The sequence below is a fragment of the Sturnira hondurensis genome, unplaced genomic scaffold (genome assembly GCF_014824575.4).
Source record: "Sturnira hondurensis isolate 20B ecotype Veracruz unplaced genomic scaffold, ASM1482457v3 Scaffold0013931, whole genome shotgun sequence".
NCBI lineage: Eukaryota > Metazoa > Chordata > Mammalia > Chiroptera > Phyllostomidae > Sturnira > Sturnira hondurensis.
In genome coordinates this window covers 1,532,407-1,547,918 of record NW_028086562.1, presented here as the reverse complement: position 1 = coordinate 1,547,918, position 15,512 = coordinate 1,532,407, and the positions used below count along the sequence as shown (strand labels likewise).

The following is a 15,512-nucleotide window of genomic DNA, read 5'->3' as shown; positions in this document are numbered from 1 at the left end:
ACTGGCCGTGCCCTTGGCAAGAGTAGAGTATGTCCCCACGTGTCTTAATGTCTCCTTTTCTAGGGTTTGCATGAAGTCTGCTCTGCTCCCCGTGGGACCACAGCAGGAGTTTCTGTGGGCAAATGCTTGTTGCAATACATAACACCAGGTGGAGTGCCTCTTTGTAGGGTTGGTTTTGTTGGTGTTTCGCATGCTCTGTCTTTGAGGAATTAAAAGTATTATTATCATTGGTACTAGTAACGAAAAGGGCTACTAAAACAATGACATTTTAAGTTCTTTGTGGCTTTTTTCTGAATATGCTCTACTGGAATGTATTTGTACAAATGTAGACATTTAATAAGTGCTCTTTGATTATTTTCAGAATATTGAGTATTCTGGTTTTGTAGCCAAATTAAATTTATGAAAGTCCTGATGATACTGTGATTCATATCTAGAAAGAATTATTTTTTTCATTCTGAAATCACTTTAAGTATGCTTTACATGAATCTGGTAATAGTGAATCAATTAATATGATTTCTCAGGTCATAAATCAGGCTTGAAATATTGTAGCATTAATTCCTCTGTAAGCCCCTTGGAACTTCAGCAGTTTTGTGGTCTGTTTTAGCTGCTTGTTTGCTTTTGAACTCAATTCTAGGTGTTGAACTCAATTTGAGAGCCTAAAATGGTTTGTGCCCTAAATACCTTGGAGGTTACTCCTTGCCTTTTTTACTAGCTGGCCTTCATAGTGTGAAGTCAGCCACCTCTTGGACTTTTCCCTTTTAACTTGGGCGGACGCTTTAATTTTGTCTTTATCCCGTAGGAATGTTGCAAGGGTTTTTATAGTAGCACTTACGGTATATTTTAAACATCTTGAAAAGAGGTAATATGTGAGCAGGAAATATTTTAGTGCCGTATCACATATTTTCCCCCCACTAACCTTCTGTGGTTCAGAAAAAACGATAGTTACTTCTGTTCAGGAGTGCGTGCTGGTCTTCCCAGCTCAGAGGTTCTTAGCCCCATTCTGTGGAGGGTCTCCAGGGCGTGGCCTGGGGCAGAGCCTGGGCCCTTTCTCTTCCGGCAGGCCTGTATTCTTGCCACAAAGATGATGAGTGCGTTTTGTTGGTATCTGTGAGCACTGGTGAGTATTTTTACGTACTCAGTTTTTAGTGGGTCTAAGTTAGCTTTTGTCTTACTGTTCAATTGTTTAGGGACCAGAGGATGGGTGCCAGGTGACTCAGGGCAGCTTTCAGTGAGGGCAAGGGATTCTTAAGTTGGCTGATGGCCTTCAGCGAATCTCACCATCATCACCAAGGCAAACAATGGGCCAGTCTTTTTTCTTTCCATGCACTTCTGGGAATGTTGTGAATTTAAAAAATACTCGAGTTTCTATTATTAGCTAGCCATTAAGTACCTGAGATACCAGAACAGAAAGTCAGACATCTCTTTAAGGATGCCCTTGTTATAGTCTTCTTTTGACTATGTTAGAAAAATACTTTTATCGGAGAAGAAAAACTATTAGATTGGTTTTAGGTGCTGAATGGCTTTAGGAATTAAAGGTGGAGTTGTAGGTTAACAGAAGACATTTCTGAAAGGAAAGACTCTTCTGTAATTTAAAAAAAACCCCAATGACAAATGGCACTGTGGCAGAGACTGCCAGCTGATTGTGAACTCCATCTTCTCTCCCTGGGCACGGAGCCAGACTGCGTTTCCCAGCCTCCCTTGCAGTTAGGTGTGGCTCTGTGGCCACATTTGAACCAGTGGAGCCGGGAGCCGAGAAGTGGGCCACTTCCGGGCCTGGCCTGTAAAACCCTCCAGGCGTGCAGCTGTCCATGCCCTTCCCCTTCCTGCTGGCCAGTGCAGAGGTCCTGGTGACCCAGGAGGGCTCCTGCTGCGGGACAGAGGGAGCACCCGCCCCCGAGCTGCTGTCCAGAGGAGGGCTCGCTGACGGACTGGCACACCTGTGTGGGGCTCTGCACAAGCAAGGAGTAGATATGGATGGTATTTGAGCCATGAGATAGTTTGTTCCGAGTCAGCCTCCCTCCCTGATCCAGGCATGACTCCTGGAATGCTCCGCGAGACTGGCAGGTGCCGTGGAGGGGCTCAGGGTTTCGGACTCTGCTCAAGTTTGGTTGTGTGTGTATCATGTAATAAATGTGTACTGACCAGTGAATTTTAAGAATCAGTATACGTCGTGGTAAGGTTTATGAAGAAGTTGTTTTCAACACATCACTTCTAATTAATACAAGTGGTTTACTGCGTTCAGTGTGGCCTCTCTCCGTCTTTGATTTAATAAGCCCTGTGCGTCCTCAGCGAGCTTTAAAAGGACTCTGTGGAGACTTAAATGTTCTCAGTCCTTATTTCAAAGCACTGTAAATACAGTTTTCATCATGCTACTTCTGTGTTCAAAAGCCTGTAATCACTTCTTATTCCATAGCATTTTGTTCCATTTATTCCAACACCCAAAGACTATATACGTGCCTAAGGAATGTGGCTACGTGCAGCCCCCTGAAGGGAGACGGAAGTGGATAAAACAGTCTGTGTCTCCAAAGACTCTGGGCCTGGCGCACCAGCAGCTTCCGGAGCTCCGTGCCGCCGCCGCCACCCTCACTGGCGCCTGTGATGAGTCGTGCAGCGCTTCTCCGTCCCTTGTTTTGGCGTCACTTCTGACTTGGCAGTGCACTTTCGGGACGCAGGGGGTCTGTTTTATAGGGGGTCTGTTTTCCCCTCTTGACCACTTCCAGAGCTGCTGGACACTGTAATAACTAACCATCCCTATAGTTTCTTTTAATTATCTTGCTTGGATGTTCTGGTGTAGTTTTATGTTACAGTGTGTGTTAACAGACAGAAGTACTCACTTTGTCTATTAGGGATTCATGGAATTGTGCAGTCAGGGAGTGATAGGACTGAAAGCATCTTTTTGTATGTTTATTTTATAAGATAAAGTTTGTTTAGAAAGTTAAAGAAGCAGAAGAAGGGCCCAGCAGGGTCTTTTTTAGGTCATGTTCCTGATCTTCAAGATCATCCAGCTCCTGACACTCAAGGCCTGACCCCACATCATGCATGGGGCACAGTGCAGGCCCCACTGAGACCTGTGAGTCAGGACTCGCCTCTTACCTAGAGCCTCAGGTGACGCGCATGCGCACTGAAGGTGGAACCGCACGCACTGCTTGAGGTCTCAGTGCTCCAGGCATGCAGCCCCTCCCCCAACACGGATGTACGTTCAGAGACAGGGTTGCCCCTACCTGGTGTTTCATCTGTGCACACCACCCCCTTTTCTTTCCTTCACAGCCTTTGTCTCCCTACTCCCTCCCCCTCCCCGGCATGAGCCCCACAAAGGTAGGAAGGCCTTTTGTCTGTCTTGCTGACTGCTGGGTCCCAGCTCCTAGGACAGTGTCTGGCACGTGGTAGGTAGGTACTTGTTGCTGTTTACAGAACAGGGTGAAGGCGGGAGGGGTTATAATAGGGAGGCATGTGTCTTCTGAGAGGGTACTCAGACAGCACTGACTGTGGACAGTGGGAGGAAGGCGCCCGAGGGGCCAGAGGTTGGAGTTGAGGTCAGAGGCAGCCAGGGAGGCCTGGGAAGGCTTGAACCAGCCCTCCCCGACACTGATCCTGTGCTTTTCCTGTCCGTGTGGTTCCCTGGGCAGAGAGGTCAGCTGTTTGCCCAGACTCCTCGGCTGGGCCAGTGTAGCTGGGATGCGGGACCCCAGCTCTCCAGACCCTTGGCTCCAGGGCGGCCTCCTCTTCCTCTGGGAAACAGGCCTCAAGGAGTCCAGAGGAAGGACCTTTCTCAGAGTCCGGCTCCTGGGCATTTGACACAAGGTAGCCATTTCTTATGTGTGTTGCCTTGTGGTTTTTGGCTTACCTGTTTTGAGAGCCTGTTTTTTTTGGGGGGGGGATAAAATGACATTTGATTTCACTCCCAACTTGTCTGAGTTTCCATTCTCATTAAATTAAACCATTAAGACTATTATGTCAGTGCTGTGGCGAGATCGTGGGTGGTTGGTTGGTTGTGATATTTCTGTTACATGTTGTTTTGGGTGTTTAATCCTTCTGATTTGTTATTTGGTATATTTTACCATTGATTTACCTATCATCAGACTTTGAAGTCTGCTCTAACAGTCCTTGTTTTCCCCCAAAGCTGTTAATTAGTGTGTACTGCTGCACGTTAGTGATCTGTAAAAGTTGGGTGTTAATGCCATTAAGATGTCTTGGTAAGTGGTAAAGTTATGCTACCTTTTTTTTGGTGATAGGAAACTAGAAAATGTTAAGCTTTGAATGTAAGACATTCTTTTTAACATTGTAAAATTTCAAGTTTCAATTCAGAAGCCACATTAAAATGAGATGTTACATTAATGTGGTTAGAAAGCAGTTGCTGGCGGCTCTTGCACATGTTACGTGAAGTCAGTACTGCTGACTTCACATGGACCAGTTTTCATAACGTGCTTTCATCATTTCACGCTCATAATCACAGGAAGAAATATGTTGAACTTCCCAAAGGGTGCATCGATTCTGAGGTTTGTCCGTAGTTCGCAGTTTGCCACAGGTGCTGCCCCAGGTTGCCAATCAGTTGTTACCATTATTGATTAAGTTAAATGGAAGGCCAGTAAAAGTCTTAGAACAAGAACTTTCCAGAAACAGAAAATAAGTAATTAGGATACTTATCCTGGTAGCTAGGAGTCACATTGTGGAGAAAGACTTATTTATGGTGAAGCATTTGATCATGGATGTAAGGAGGAAAGTTAAAAATTCAGGGAGGCCAACATTAGATTTCAGGTCTCTTTTTGGCACAAAAAAAGCTGGCCATCTTTAGTTTGTTTTTAGAAAATGGTACCATTGTTGAAGATTATTCTTACTGACCGTGGTAACATTTTACATTGATGCAGTACTTTGGGATTTAAAGCATTGTCGTATGCTTTATCCCGTTCGGGTCCTCCCAGCCGCCCTGGGAGTTAGGAGATGAGGGAGTAGAGAGGTTAAATTACTTTCTCAAGGACGGCTAGTAAGTGAAAGAAGTGAGCTATCGATATTGTAAAGATAAAATGTTGGGGTGGTTGTCAAACTTTCTAAACAGTTCTTGGATTTCTAATATATAATAAATATGTGGTTTATAATGCAGGATGAGTGATCTAAACATTTATTTAATACTGTAACCAAAAGAAAAGGATATTCTTAGGACCAAAAATAATTGGCTGGCAAGACTCACAGAAAACTTCCTTTTTTTAAAGTTACCATTTTGTAGGTTTTTGTATGAAAACTGATTTTATGTACACGAAGCAGCTCGAGAGCAGACGCCTGCCCTTCAGCTGCTTCCTGCCCCCCTGCACCCGCCGTGTGGTGCGTTGGCTGGCACTCGGTAGGGCGTTTGGGGTCAGCTGGGCCTTTTGAGTGAGGTGGGTCATAATGTACTTTCATCATTTCATGTTCATCATCATGGGAAGAAATATGTTGAACAAGTTGGGGTTACTGTTGGGAGACGGTTAATAATGTCGCTCAGTGTGGGCCGAGCTACAAAATGAATATGGCGTTGGTTCTTCTTAGTAACAATGTACTGTCTACACACGTGTGCTCCCTGTTAATCTTTTTACACACCATACGTGTTCCCAGCATGTATCTTTTTTCACACACATAGTTTTTAAGTTTTGCAGCACTCAGACCTACAGAAAAACCGTGTGGTGCAAAGAACTTTTTTCTCCTCAAACTATGTGAGAATACGTTGCCGATATGTTTCACCCCCCCTCCCCCACCGCAGAATTTTTGTATTTCCTACAAACCAGAACATTCTTCTCCATGACCACAAAGCAGCAGTCAGAATCAGGAAGCTCGCACCGAGACGCTTCCGCCATCTCACCCCCAGATGCCGCTCCGCCGTGCGGCCGGCCCAGTGATGACATCTGTGCAGCGAGCTCCAGCCAGAACCCTGGGCCGAGCTCCACTGTCTCTCCCCTCCCCTTTCACGCACAGCATCCTCTCAGTCTTTGATTCACACGACCTTGACACTCTGCAAGAGCACAGGCCGGTCACTTTGTAGACTGTTCTCCTTTGGGGTTTGATCCAGGTTGTACGTCTTTGGCAGGAAGACCACAGAAGAGCCAGTGTATATCTTTTTCAAAGATTAGTTTTACATTTTATTTTCTGTTTCCTTAGAGCGTTTCCCAAAGTGTATTCTGCGGAACTAGCACCTACTGTGTTCTCAACACCGTGCCACCTCTAGAAGGTAGGATTTGAAAAGCTTTTGACTTACAGGAAGGGGTGGGCTTGGCAGTGAGAGTGTTTCCGTCATTGTAGTGCAGGGAGTGGCCTGTGACCAGGATTTTAGAAGACCTGGGTTCTGCCTTTAACTTGCTGTGTGATCTTAGATGAGTTACTTAATCCTTCTGAGGGTAGCAGAGTAATACTCCCCTCATAACCTTTCTGTGAGGATTAAAACGGCAAAGGTTTAACCACATGGGGAATTCAGAGCGCTCTGCAAATGTTAGATTCCAAAACAACGATTCTATAATTCTGGTGTCAAATTCCAGATGACTTAGCTAGGAGTCTTATGGGAAAAGCCACAGGGCACGTGTGAATCTCATTTGAATCATTTACTAGCTGTCCATTTTGGGCAAGTTAATCTGACCCTCCAGCTCTTCATCCATAAAATGGGGGTCGTTACGCCCTGATGGGATCTTGTGAGGATTAAATGAGAGCGCGCCATGCAGACTCCTTTCTGGGTGCCTGACACAGAGTCCCACAGGTGTTTGTGCCCTCGGGAGTTTCTTTACCCGACCCCAGGCGGCTCTGAGGGACACGGGACGGAACAAAGCAGGAGAGGCCCCGAGTCCAAGTGGGAGTTCTTGATCACAAGGCTCCTGTGCTGCCCCCCAGCTGCCCTCACCCACCTATTTCCAGACCAGAACTGTAAATGCAGATAAATAGAAGTTTATTGAACCTGGGTTATGAGTTGACCTAAACCTGGGCCATAGATTTGATAATACGATTGACAGGAAAAAAGAGTAAATTTGGGCCACCTAAAACACAGAAAGGGTAAGATTTGATGATGACACACTCTTAAGAGGAAAGGGGTTGTTAAACAGCAAAAGTAGTTATGTTTTTCTATTAAAAACTTATTTTATTTTTTAACAAGGTTTTATTTATTTATTTTTAGAGAGAAGGGAAGGGAAAAAGAAAGAGAGGAAGAGAAACATCAGTGTGTGGTAGCCTCCTGAGCACCCCCTACTGGGACCTGGCCTGCAACCAAGGCATGTGCCCTGAGTGGGAATCGAACTGGTGACCCTTTGGTTCGCAGCCTGTGCTCAATCCACTGAGCTACACCAGCCAGGGCATTTTTTTTGTCTTTTTAATTGTAAATATCTTTTGGATACTTATAACTGAGTTTAACTCATTTTGGAGAATCTCTTTGGAAAAGAATAAAGAGAAATCATACCAATGCTGGCACATTGCTGGTGCTTAATTGATATTTGTTTTGGATGAGTAGTGAGTTGAAGGTCTCACATTAGCAGTGCAGTGTTAGCTGCTGTGAGCGCTGTGCTGACTTGAGGAGAACAGTGTGTGGTGATGTTTTCCTGAATCAGTTCCTATCCTACTAATTAAATCGAAGCACATAATAATTAGAGCTAAACAGAAAATTGTAGAGCTTCCTTTTAATTTTACCACTCCAAGTTGTTGATCAAATACATTCCCAATAAGATCCAGCAATTTGATACACTGTTATACTGACTTCTTTTGAGCAGTTTGGTTGAGACATTTACCGTAATCAACTTGACTGAATAACAGTGTTTGTAATTATTCACAGAACCAAAGTTATTTAATTTTTATTAATTATGACTTAAAAGAAAATGGTGCATCATTTCCAGGTTAGAGTTGATACAGTAACAATTCACTTTGCAGAAGTCAACAGTGTGTTGCAAGGAAAAGGGCAAACATATTTCTCTGGATTTAAATGAAGGATTTGGCAATGTGAATCTCAATTTTTAGAAATAAAACAGGAAAACAGGGATTTAACTTTTTGCCTGATTAAGCGAATGAGCATTTTTGTGTGTTTTAGAAAGTTTTAGTTAAATTATACTGTGTTTCTGAAACTATTATTTGGAAAATATTTGAGGGTTGACCGAAGAGGATGGCTCATTGTCTAGAATGACAGCTGTCGGCCAAGCAAACCATCTGCCAATTTCAGGAGCTTCGCTCCGGTATTTTTACTGTGAAGGAGGTTAGAGATAATTTTCGGCAGCCACGTGTCACACGTGACTGTTCTGCCAGGTAACGATAGTGAAGTGTTTCCCTGCACTCCGTTGGCACTTCTGTTTCCCAGCGCAGCGTCTCGCTGTCGGTGTTCAGTCCCGGGGGCCGTGCAGTGCGCATGCGCCTTCGCTGCGCACTCAGGTTGCTGTTCCGGCTGGGGGGCCGAGGCGAGGCTCCGGAGACGGGCACACGTGTCTCTTTCGTAGTTACATCGTGTGTAATCCCCAAGCAGGAGAAAGCAGCTCTTCATTCAAAACCACAGCTTCGCTTAGTATGGCCGTCTGAGCAGTGCTTTTCTAGGGGAAAAGCAAAATTACTTTCTATCCCACTTTTAACTGGGAAAACTGAAATTTGAAAATAATCTTTTAACACTTTGCCTGTTTGAGTTCCTAATACTCTTTTGGTATTAAAATTGCCATCTTCATAATGCACAGTGGGAAAATTACCCATTGTTATGTTTCTTCAAAACGTCCAATTTATATTCAGCGTGAACCTAAGATTCTGGGAAAGCACAGTTTAAAAACTGGTTAAGGGGCGCTCAGTGGCCTGTCACACCCCTGTGCCCGTGCCCTTCGAACCCAGGGCTGAACATCCCGCGAGGCGCTGTGTTGAGAACCTGGGTCGAGGTGGTGCCCGCACAGCCCTCCTCCTCCTCCTCCTCCTCCTCTTCTTTGAGAGCCTTCAGGCGGCTCCCGCGGCCTGATTCCACACCAGAGCGGGAGACGGAAGGCTCTCCTGCAGCGGGGACCCATGCTGTTGAGAAGAGTTTTCCGTCCCTCTTGCTCCCTCTCCACATGTGTGCACGCTTGCACGCACACACAAGTAGACACTCCTGTACACAGATGGATACACTTCGTATGTCACAGACACAGCAGCTTCCTCAAAGAGGCTGGAAGGACAGATCATTGACGTCAGGTTGTGACTAGAACCTGAGAAGCTGAGGTTTAATATTCTCGTGCTATTGTTCAAAATTATATTTTAAGTGCTTTTTCTTAGTGATATGACTAGATGAATACGATTTGGGATGTGCCATTGATTGAGTACTTAGCAGAACACTGCTTTCATAAAAGGCACCCTGTTGTTGGTAAGTGTTTGAATGGAGTGTAGATTTCAGAGTTTCTCCTCTACTTTCAGAATTGTACACATCATGGGAGATTTAAAAAATAAGAATAAGACCACTGCAGGGGCAGAGAGAAGGGAAAGGAGGTAAAGGCTCAAGTGATTTGGTGTTCTGCACTTGGAGTATTATGGGCTGTGGTCCCTCCCTCGGGGGGGGGGGAGTGAGGGAGCGTGCATAAGCACACGCAGTTACCAGGGCTTCATCGGCTGTAATTAATACAGAACTTTCTGCGAACTTCTCTTTGTTGAACACTCTTTTTGGTTCTGTAGCAAGATTTTTTTAAAGTTTAATTTGATTTTACTATTAAAGTAAAATTTTGGATTCTTAAAAGCTGTCAGTTCTGAAGTTTTTCAAGTTTTATATCGCTTGTAGAAAGAGAGGATGGGCATTATAATTCAATTGGTTGTGCAGTTCATGGACCAAAAAAGATTTAATATGCTAAAACTTGGTCCTAAGTTCCTCCCTATAAAATATTTCCATATGATGTAGTAAATTTTTTTAGACTTTATTTCTTTGCCCAATATTTTCCTGTTAAGATCTTTTCCTTGAGAAGAAACGTGTAAATCAGATGAAAAATGTTTGGAGAGGATTTTATTGTGATTATAGAAAATATTTTTTATTCTTTTATGCTTTTCATGTGTTCCAAGAAGAGACTATGCTGAGCCACATTAAGTGAATGACTAGAAAAATATGATGTTGTAGTTCACCTTTAACATTGTTAGTACCTGATGCCACGTAAGGCCGTTTAATTGGGAGATAGGTGGATGTTGAATGACAGTCAGTTCTGTAGAGACTTATGCCGGGAGGAGAATTAGGGATGCTCTCATAAACTGAAGTTATTAAGTAACTTACCCAAGGTCACACAATTAGTGAGGAGCAGAACTGGGCCTGAATCCTGGACTCCTGACTTGGAGTTCAGTGTTTCTGTTCTATCTCGTTAATATCAGAATAAGCTGTTTTGACTGTGACTTTCTGGGGCAGATTCAGGGTTTGGTATTTAATGCACTTAGTATCTGGTTATGCATCGCGCCCTTTGAGTATTGGGCCTTCCATTTAACAATTAAAAAATTGGTGTGTGTAATTTGAAAGTTGGAACTAAATGTGCCAAAACTGTCAAGAAATTTTGAGCCAGGCAAAGGGACTTTGTTACAGGAATGAAATAGGAAATGATGTGTAAATAAATAAACAAATGACATGATAAAGGAAACTGTCTCTTCCAGAAGGTCTCAGGGAAGCTGATTACCAGGTGACGTGCCGTCTAGTCTGAGAGTGGGATGGTTTTTCTTTCACTAGTTTAGCAGTTATATTTTGATGAAATACATTAATGATACAGATATGTATATGTAAATCAAGTTAATTGAAGTGATATATTTTTTCATTTAGGCTAGAAAGGCCAGCCTCTGTATTACCTAGCTAACTGGGGTTTTGAATTCCTTATGTCTATAAGATTTGTAATTTGCTTTTGAAAGGGTAAGTCTCATTTGTGTTCTAGGGGATGAAATAGTATTAGTTTATCAATAAAATAGTCCCATTTTATTAGAATTCTTCTTCCCTGAAAACAACTTAAAACTTTTCAACTGGTTAATAGAAGATTTTTGGGTTTTGTGAGGTTAAATAATTTTGCAATTTCGATGGTCTTCAAGGAAACCTGATGCAAGAACCTTTAAAAGTAACGTTCTGGTCACGGGCAGCTGCGGGGTGGCCCCTGCTCACCAGCTTGGCAGGGAGCGAAAGCTTGATCTTCTAGTCTGTTGGGCAGACCCCTGCCGCCACCCGTCTGATGAGTGTGTAGCGAGTGTGTTAACCGAGACGTGACGGGTGCTCCTGGGCTCTCAGTGACTGACCTGAGCGGCTGTTTCTGATCTTGCCAGTATACTTAACAGGAGATTTTCTCTATTATTTTCTCTGAATTTATTGTTTTCTTCTTTATAGATGATCATGGGAACAGCAATAGTAGTCATGTAAAAATCTTTTTACCGAAAAAGCTGCTTGAATGTCTGCCGAAATGTTCAAGTTTACCCAAAGAGAGGCACCGATGGAACACTAATGAGGTAGATAAATTTCTATTTTTAGGGGTATAATTTCTTGAAGGGCAAACTTGTTAGGTTATTTTGCCTAGTACTACTTTATATTAGCTTTTAATTCGAAATAAACTAGGAATTGTAAACGAGAAGACTATTTAATCTGGATTTGACAGAAACCGACATGGCCCTGAACTCTCTCTGACCTGCGTGTTTTGAACATGGTGAGATGTGCACGCCGAGTGACTTGCTGAGGGAGCGTGAGTTTGTCTGTGTTTCTCTGCGTCTGGTGTCTTGCTTTTGGTGGTTGACTCTGCCTGCATCTCCACGGAACCTCAGTGCTTTGTTGTCACGAGCGGGTGAGATAAGCCCAGTGCCCACGGAACGTGCGGTGCCTTGGCGATGTGAAGCTCCTCTGGAGTTGGGATGGGCAGGCTTCTGTGAGGAAGCGGGGTTGCGTGGAGCTTAACCGGTTTACCGTAACGGCAGGGCTTTTTATTAAGAGTGAAGGCTGTGTACTAGACTGGCTGTGAGGTGGGGCAAAAGTAGCTTTGCAGTTGTTCATATGGAAGCTAGTACGATGGTTGATAGATAATAATTCAGGAGTAAACTGTGCTTCACGTGCTCACAACTGTAAACTGACTTTTGCCAATCCCTGGTGTTGGCCTCCGATTAGAAAGAAGTTTGATGAACTAGAATGAATGAAAGTTTTTCTTCTTGAATGATGTTTCCTTTTTTTTGGTAAATCTGAATCTGAGAGTCTTAGTAGTAGGGGTAGATTGCTTTGTCATCTTTCTTAGTTTGGACTCTAAATATTTGAATTTAGGGTGATACTCATTCCGTGTGGTGGTGAGAACTGGCTGTGTATCCATCTCAGAGAATTCCATTCCTTTGGTTCAGGTGACTGGGGTTACTGGTTTTGCAGAGTTTCTCGTAATCGATTTGTGTTGCTGGCTCAACACTGACGTACAGGTTCAGTTCAGTGTAATACCCTACCCTGTATTGAGTACACAGTTTGTTACAAGACACGACAGGAAAACTGTGGTGCCTGTTCACCTGTGGTTTTTAAAGATTATTTTGCTCTGACTTCTTGATTTGGAATGCTTTCGATTGAGTTGTAAGGTTTATACGGATGAAAGTGTCTTTACTTATCCCAGTTTACTGATTGAAATACTAGGGCCTCATAGCTTTGTTACCTCATCTCAGCTGATTTTAAATAGCTTTTAAGGTATGTATGTTTTGATTATTTGCATAAATGATATTTCCCCTTCAGACGGAACCCTCAACTCACTTTGAGAAGCATCAGCTAGTTTAGAGGCCTGTTCTTTTAGTCGGTCATTTATTAACTATTTTAAACATTTAAGATATGAAAACAAAGTAGATATGTGGGAAATTAGCCTTAATAATAGATTGTTACTCTGTCAGCAAAACAGTATAATTTGGGAGCCATTCACTAGGTCACAACTGGGTCATGAATGCTTTAAAAATCTAGTGTATTTCTTTGTATTCCCTGAAACATGCATTTGATACCATATTATATACTATCTCCAGTTTATTGACATGTATTAAAACACATAATAGGTACGTATTTTTTCAATTTTATATGAAGTTGGCAATTTATTTTAATTAAGTTTGAAGTTATATTTGAAACCAGCTATTGCTTAATTAGAATCAGTGGTCTTGAGAATTTGATAAGGCCGGAGGTAGTGTTAGAAATGTAAGTTGGGAGGTTCTTTAGATTCTTGATTTCAAAACTGCTTTGGAACTTGGAGCATAGCCCTTCCACTGAGCTCACGGGCTTACTTACCTTTATATTATTTTCATGTTTTACTTAATACTTTAGATGCGCTATAAATCACCCAATGCAATTTTTATAGAGGATGAGATTAAAGGGAAAGTAAGTTGTATATTTTGTCCCAGGACCCTAGTGCATATAGCTTCCTGGAAACTGCTGGTTTAGGTCACACGTTACTGAAGTCCAAGTCCGAGTCCAAAGAGAGGACCCCGTCCCTGTCTCTGATGGGTGAGGTGTGAAGCTGAAGTCTGAGGGGTGCGGGTTGCTGTGCAGAAGCCTCACCGCTGCTGGAGTGGGGAGCAGAGCGAGTGCCCTGCCCTTGTGACCCGGGCTGCTCAGCACTGGGGGCCGCTGCCTGGGAGCACCCGGCTGGAAGGCTGGCCCGCGTTTCTGTTGGTTGGGGGGGGGACCTGGGCTTTTTGTTGTTTGTGTTGGGCTTCAGGAAAAATAGGAGAATCTTAGAGTGACAGCAGAAGTCTCAGATTAGGAGTCATTCGCTCTGTAGAGTGGTGGGCAGTACTGGAGAAAAACAAAAATTAAATAAGTAATTTTTCTTTAAAAATTATTCTATTTAAAATGTTTTTCGAGTACAGGGACATTCAGTATTATGTTAGTTTCAGGTGTATAACACAGTGATTGGACATTCATACGCCTTACGGAGGGGTCCTCGTAAGTCTGTCGAGGACCGACTTGGTTACCACATGGTTACCACAATATTATTGACCGTACCCTAGGCCGTTCTTTACGTTCCTGTGACAACTTCGTAGTGGCCAGTTTGTACTTTTTGAGCCTGTCCTTTTTTACCTGGTCCCCCACCCCCTTCCCATTCATTTTTTTGACTGGCTTGGCTAACAAGAGGAGCAGATTCACTACTGTGTGCAGGGCGCACACTTCTTTGAGCAAGCTGGGCGCCGTGGTTTCCCCGCGCCCTTCAGCCTGCCACTAGCACCCCGCGTCTCCCTGGGGCCTGGGGGTCCCCCGGAAGGCAGAGTCCCGTTACTCAGAACTGCCCAGGAAGTGGGCTCGTGGAGCGAGGTGTGGCCCGACTGCCCCTGCCAGAGGCCCCTTCCTTCGGGCTGGAGCAGACGGCTGTGTCTTGGCGGCCCGCCACTGGCACTGGTCGGCTTGTGTTCTGGAGCTGTGTGGTGCACGGCCGCGTTTCTGCCGGCAGTGTCACTGCGGAGGCCTCTGGGGACCCACATTCATCTCACCGCCTGCGCCCTGCGTGTGCCTTGGTGGCCTGGGGCGACTCTGGCTGTCCTCATCTCTCATCTTCTCCCTCGCCCCGCACTGAGGTGTATGGAGTGAATTCCTGGGGGAAACGTGGAGCCATCCCTTGACCCACACCTGTGTGGCAGTGTTTGTGATTACTTGGGAAGGCCCAGCTTCGTCGTCGTGTGTCTGCTGAGCGAGGCAGAGGGACGTTGTGCCTGTTGGCACCGCCTTTCAGGGAGCCCCTGCGCTTCGCTAGTCCAGTGATGGAGACTGGATATAATTCCTTCTAAGCCTTGTGACAGTATTCCAAGATGGGTGATATTTTATTTGACAGATGAGGGAGTGTTGGTTAAAGGTGGTTAAATAAGCTCTGGCCGTTGTGGCTCAGTGAGTTGGGCGTTTCCTGCAAACTGAAAGGTCTTGTGTTCGATTCCTGGTCAGGGCACATGCCTGGGTTGTGTGTGGGTTTGATCCCTGGTCGGGGCATGTGCAAGAGGCAACAGATCGATGTTTCTCTCTCACATTGGTATTTCTCTTCTGTTCTTTCCCCCTCCCTTCCCCCCTCTCTAGAATCAATGAAAGAAAAAAAAGTGGTTAAATAATTTGGTCAAGATAGCACACTTGATAGAGCCTGTCTTGGTCTGACCTTAATTTGTGTGTTGCTTTTGATTCTTAGGAATTCTTGCTTTTTGATTCTTTAGGAATATTTGTTCTGTTGTGTATTAATTACTATGTATTATCTGGGCTTTTAATCAAAGACCTGGAACTCTTAGCCGCATTGGTGTACTTGGCAAAACCATTCTGTGGTTCAGTTTTGGACTAAAAAGAGTTAATACAGATTGGTACTGTGGGTTCACATGCCAATATTTGGTGAAGCTGAAAGGCACCGAAAAGGGAGACTATCATAAGATGAGAACGATCTTAGGGCCTACTGTTAACCTTTCTCACTCACTGGAATTGGTGAAATCTCCTTCCCTTCTTGAATGCAATTTAAGTAAATGCATTTAAAAATAAGTCAACTTTAGGTAACACTTTCTCCACCACACACGCCCTTCCCTCAGGTTCCGAAGACGGTAGAGGACACAAGGGTGATGACAAAAGTGATTCTGGCTGCCAACATTTGCAGAATGGCTGCTGCGGA

At 44.1% G+C, this 15,512-nt stretch overlaps 1 protein-coding gene across 1 annotated transcript in view; it reads left to right on the top strand.

The window, feature by feature from the left end:
• The first annotated feature begins 1,288 nt into the window (after window positions 1–1,288).
• CAMTA1 (calmodulin binding transcription activator 1) overlaps window positions 1,289–15,512 on the top strand; it is a 722,747-nt gene continuing 708,523 nt past the window's right edge. Inside the window, exons 1-3 of the mRNA XM_037062053.1 lie at window positions 1,289–1,964; window positions 6,127–6,196; window positions 11,273–11,391. Of these exons, the coding sequence (XP_036917948.1) occupies window positions 1,809–1,964; window positions 6,127–6,196; window positions 11,273–11,391 (345 nt within the window). The 5' untranslated portion in view covers window positions 1,289–1,808. The remainder of the gene's footprint in view (window positions 1,965–6,126; window positions 6,197–11,272; window positions 11,392–15,512) is intronic.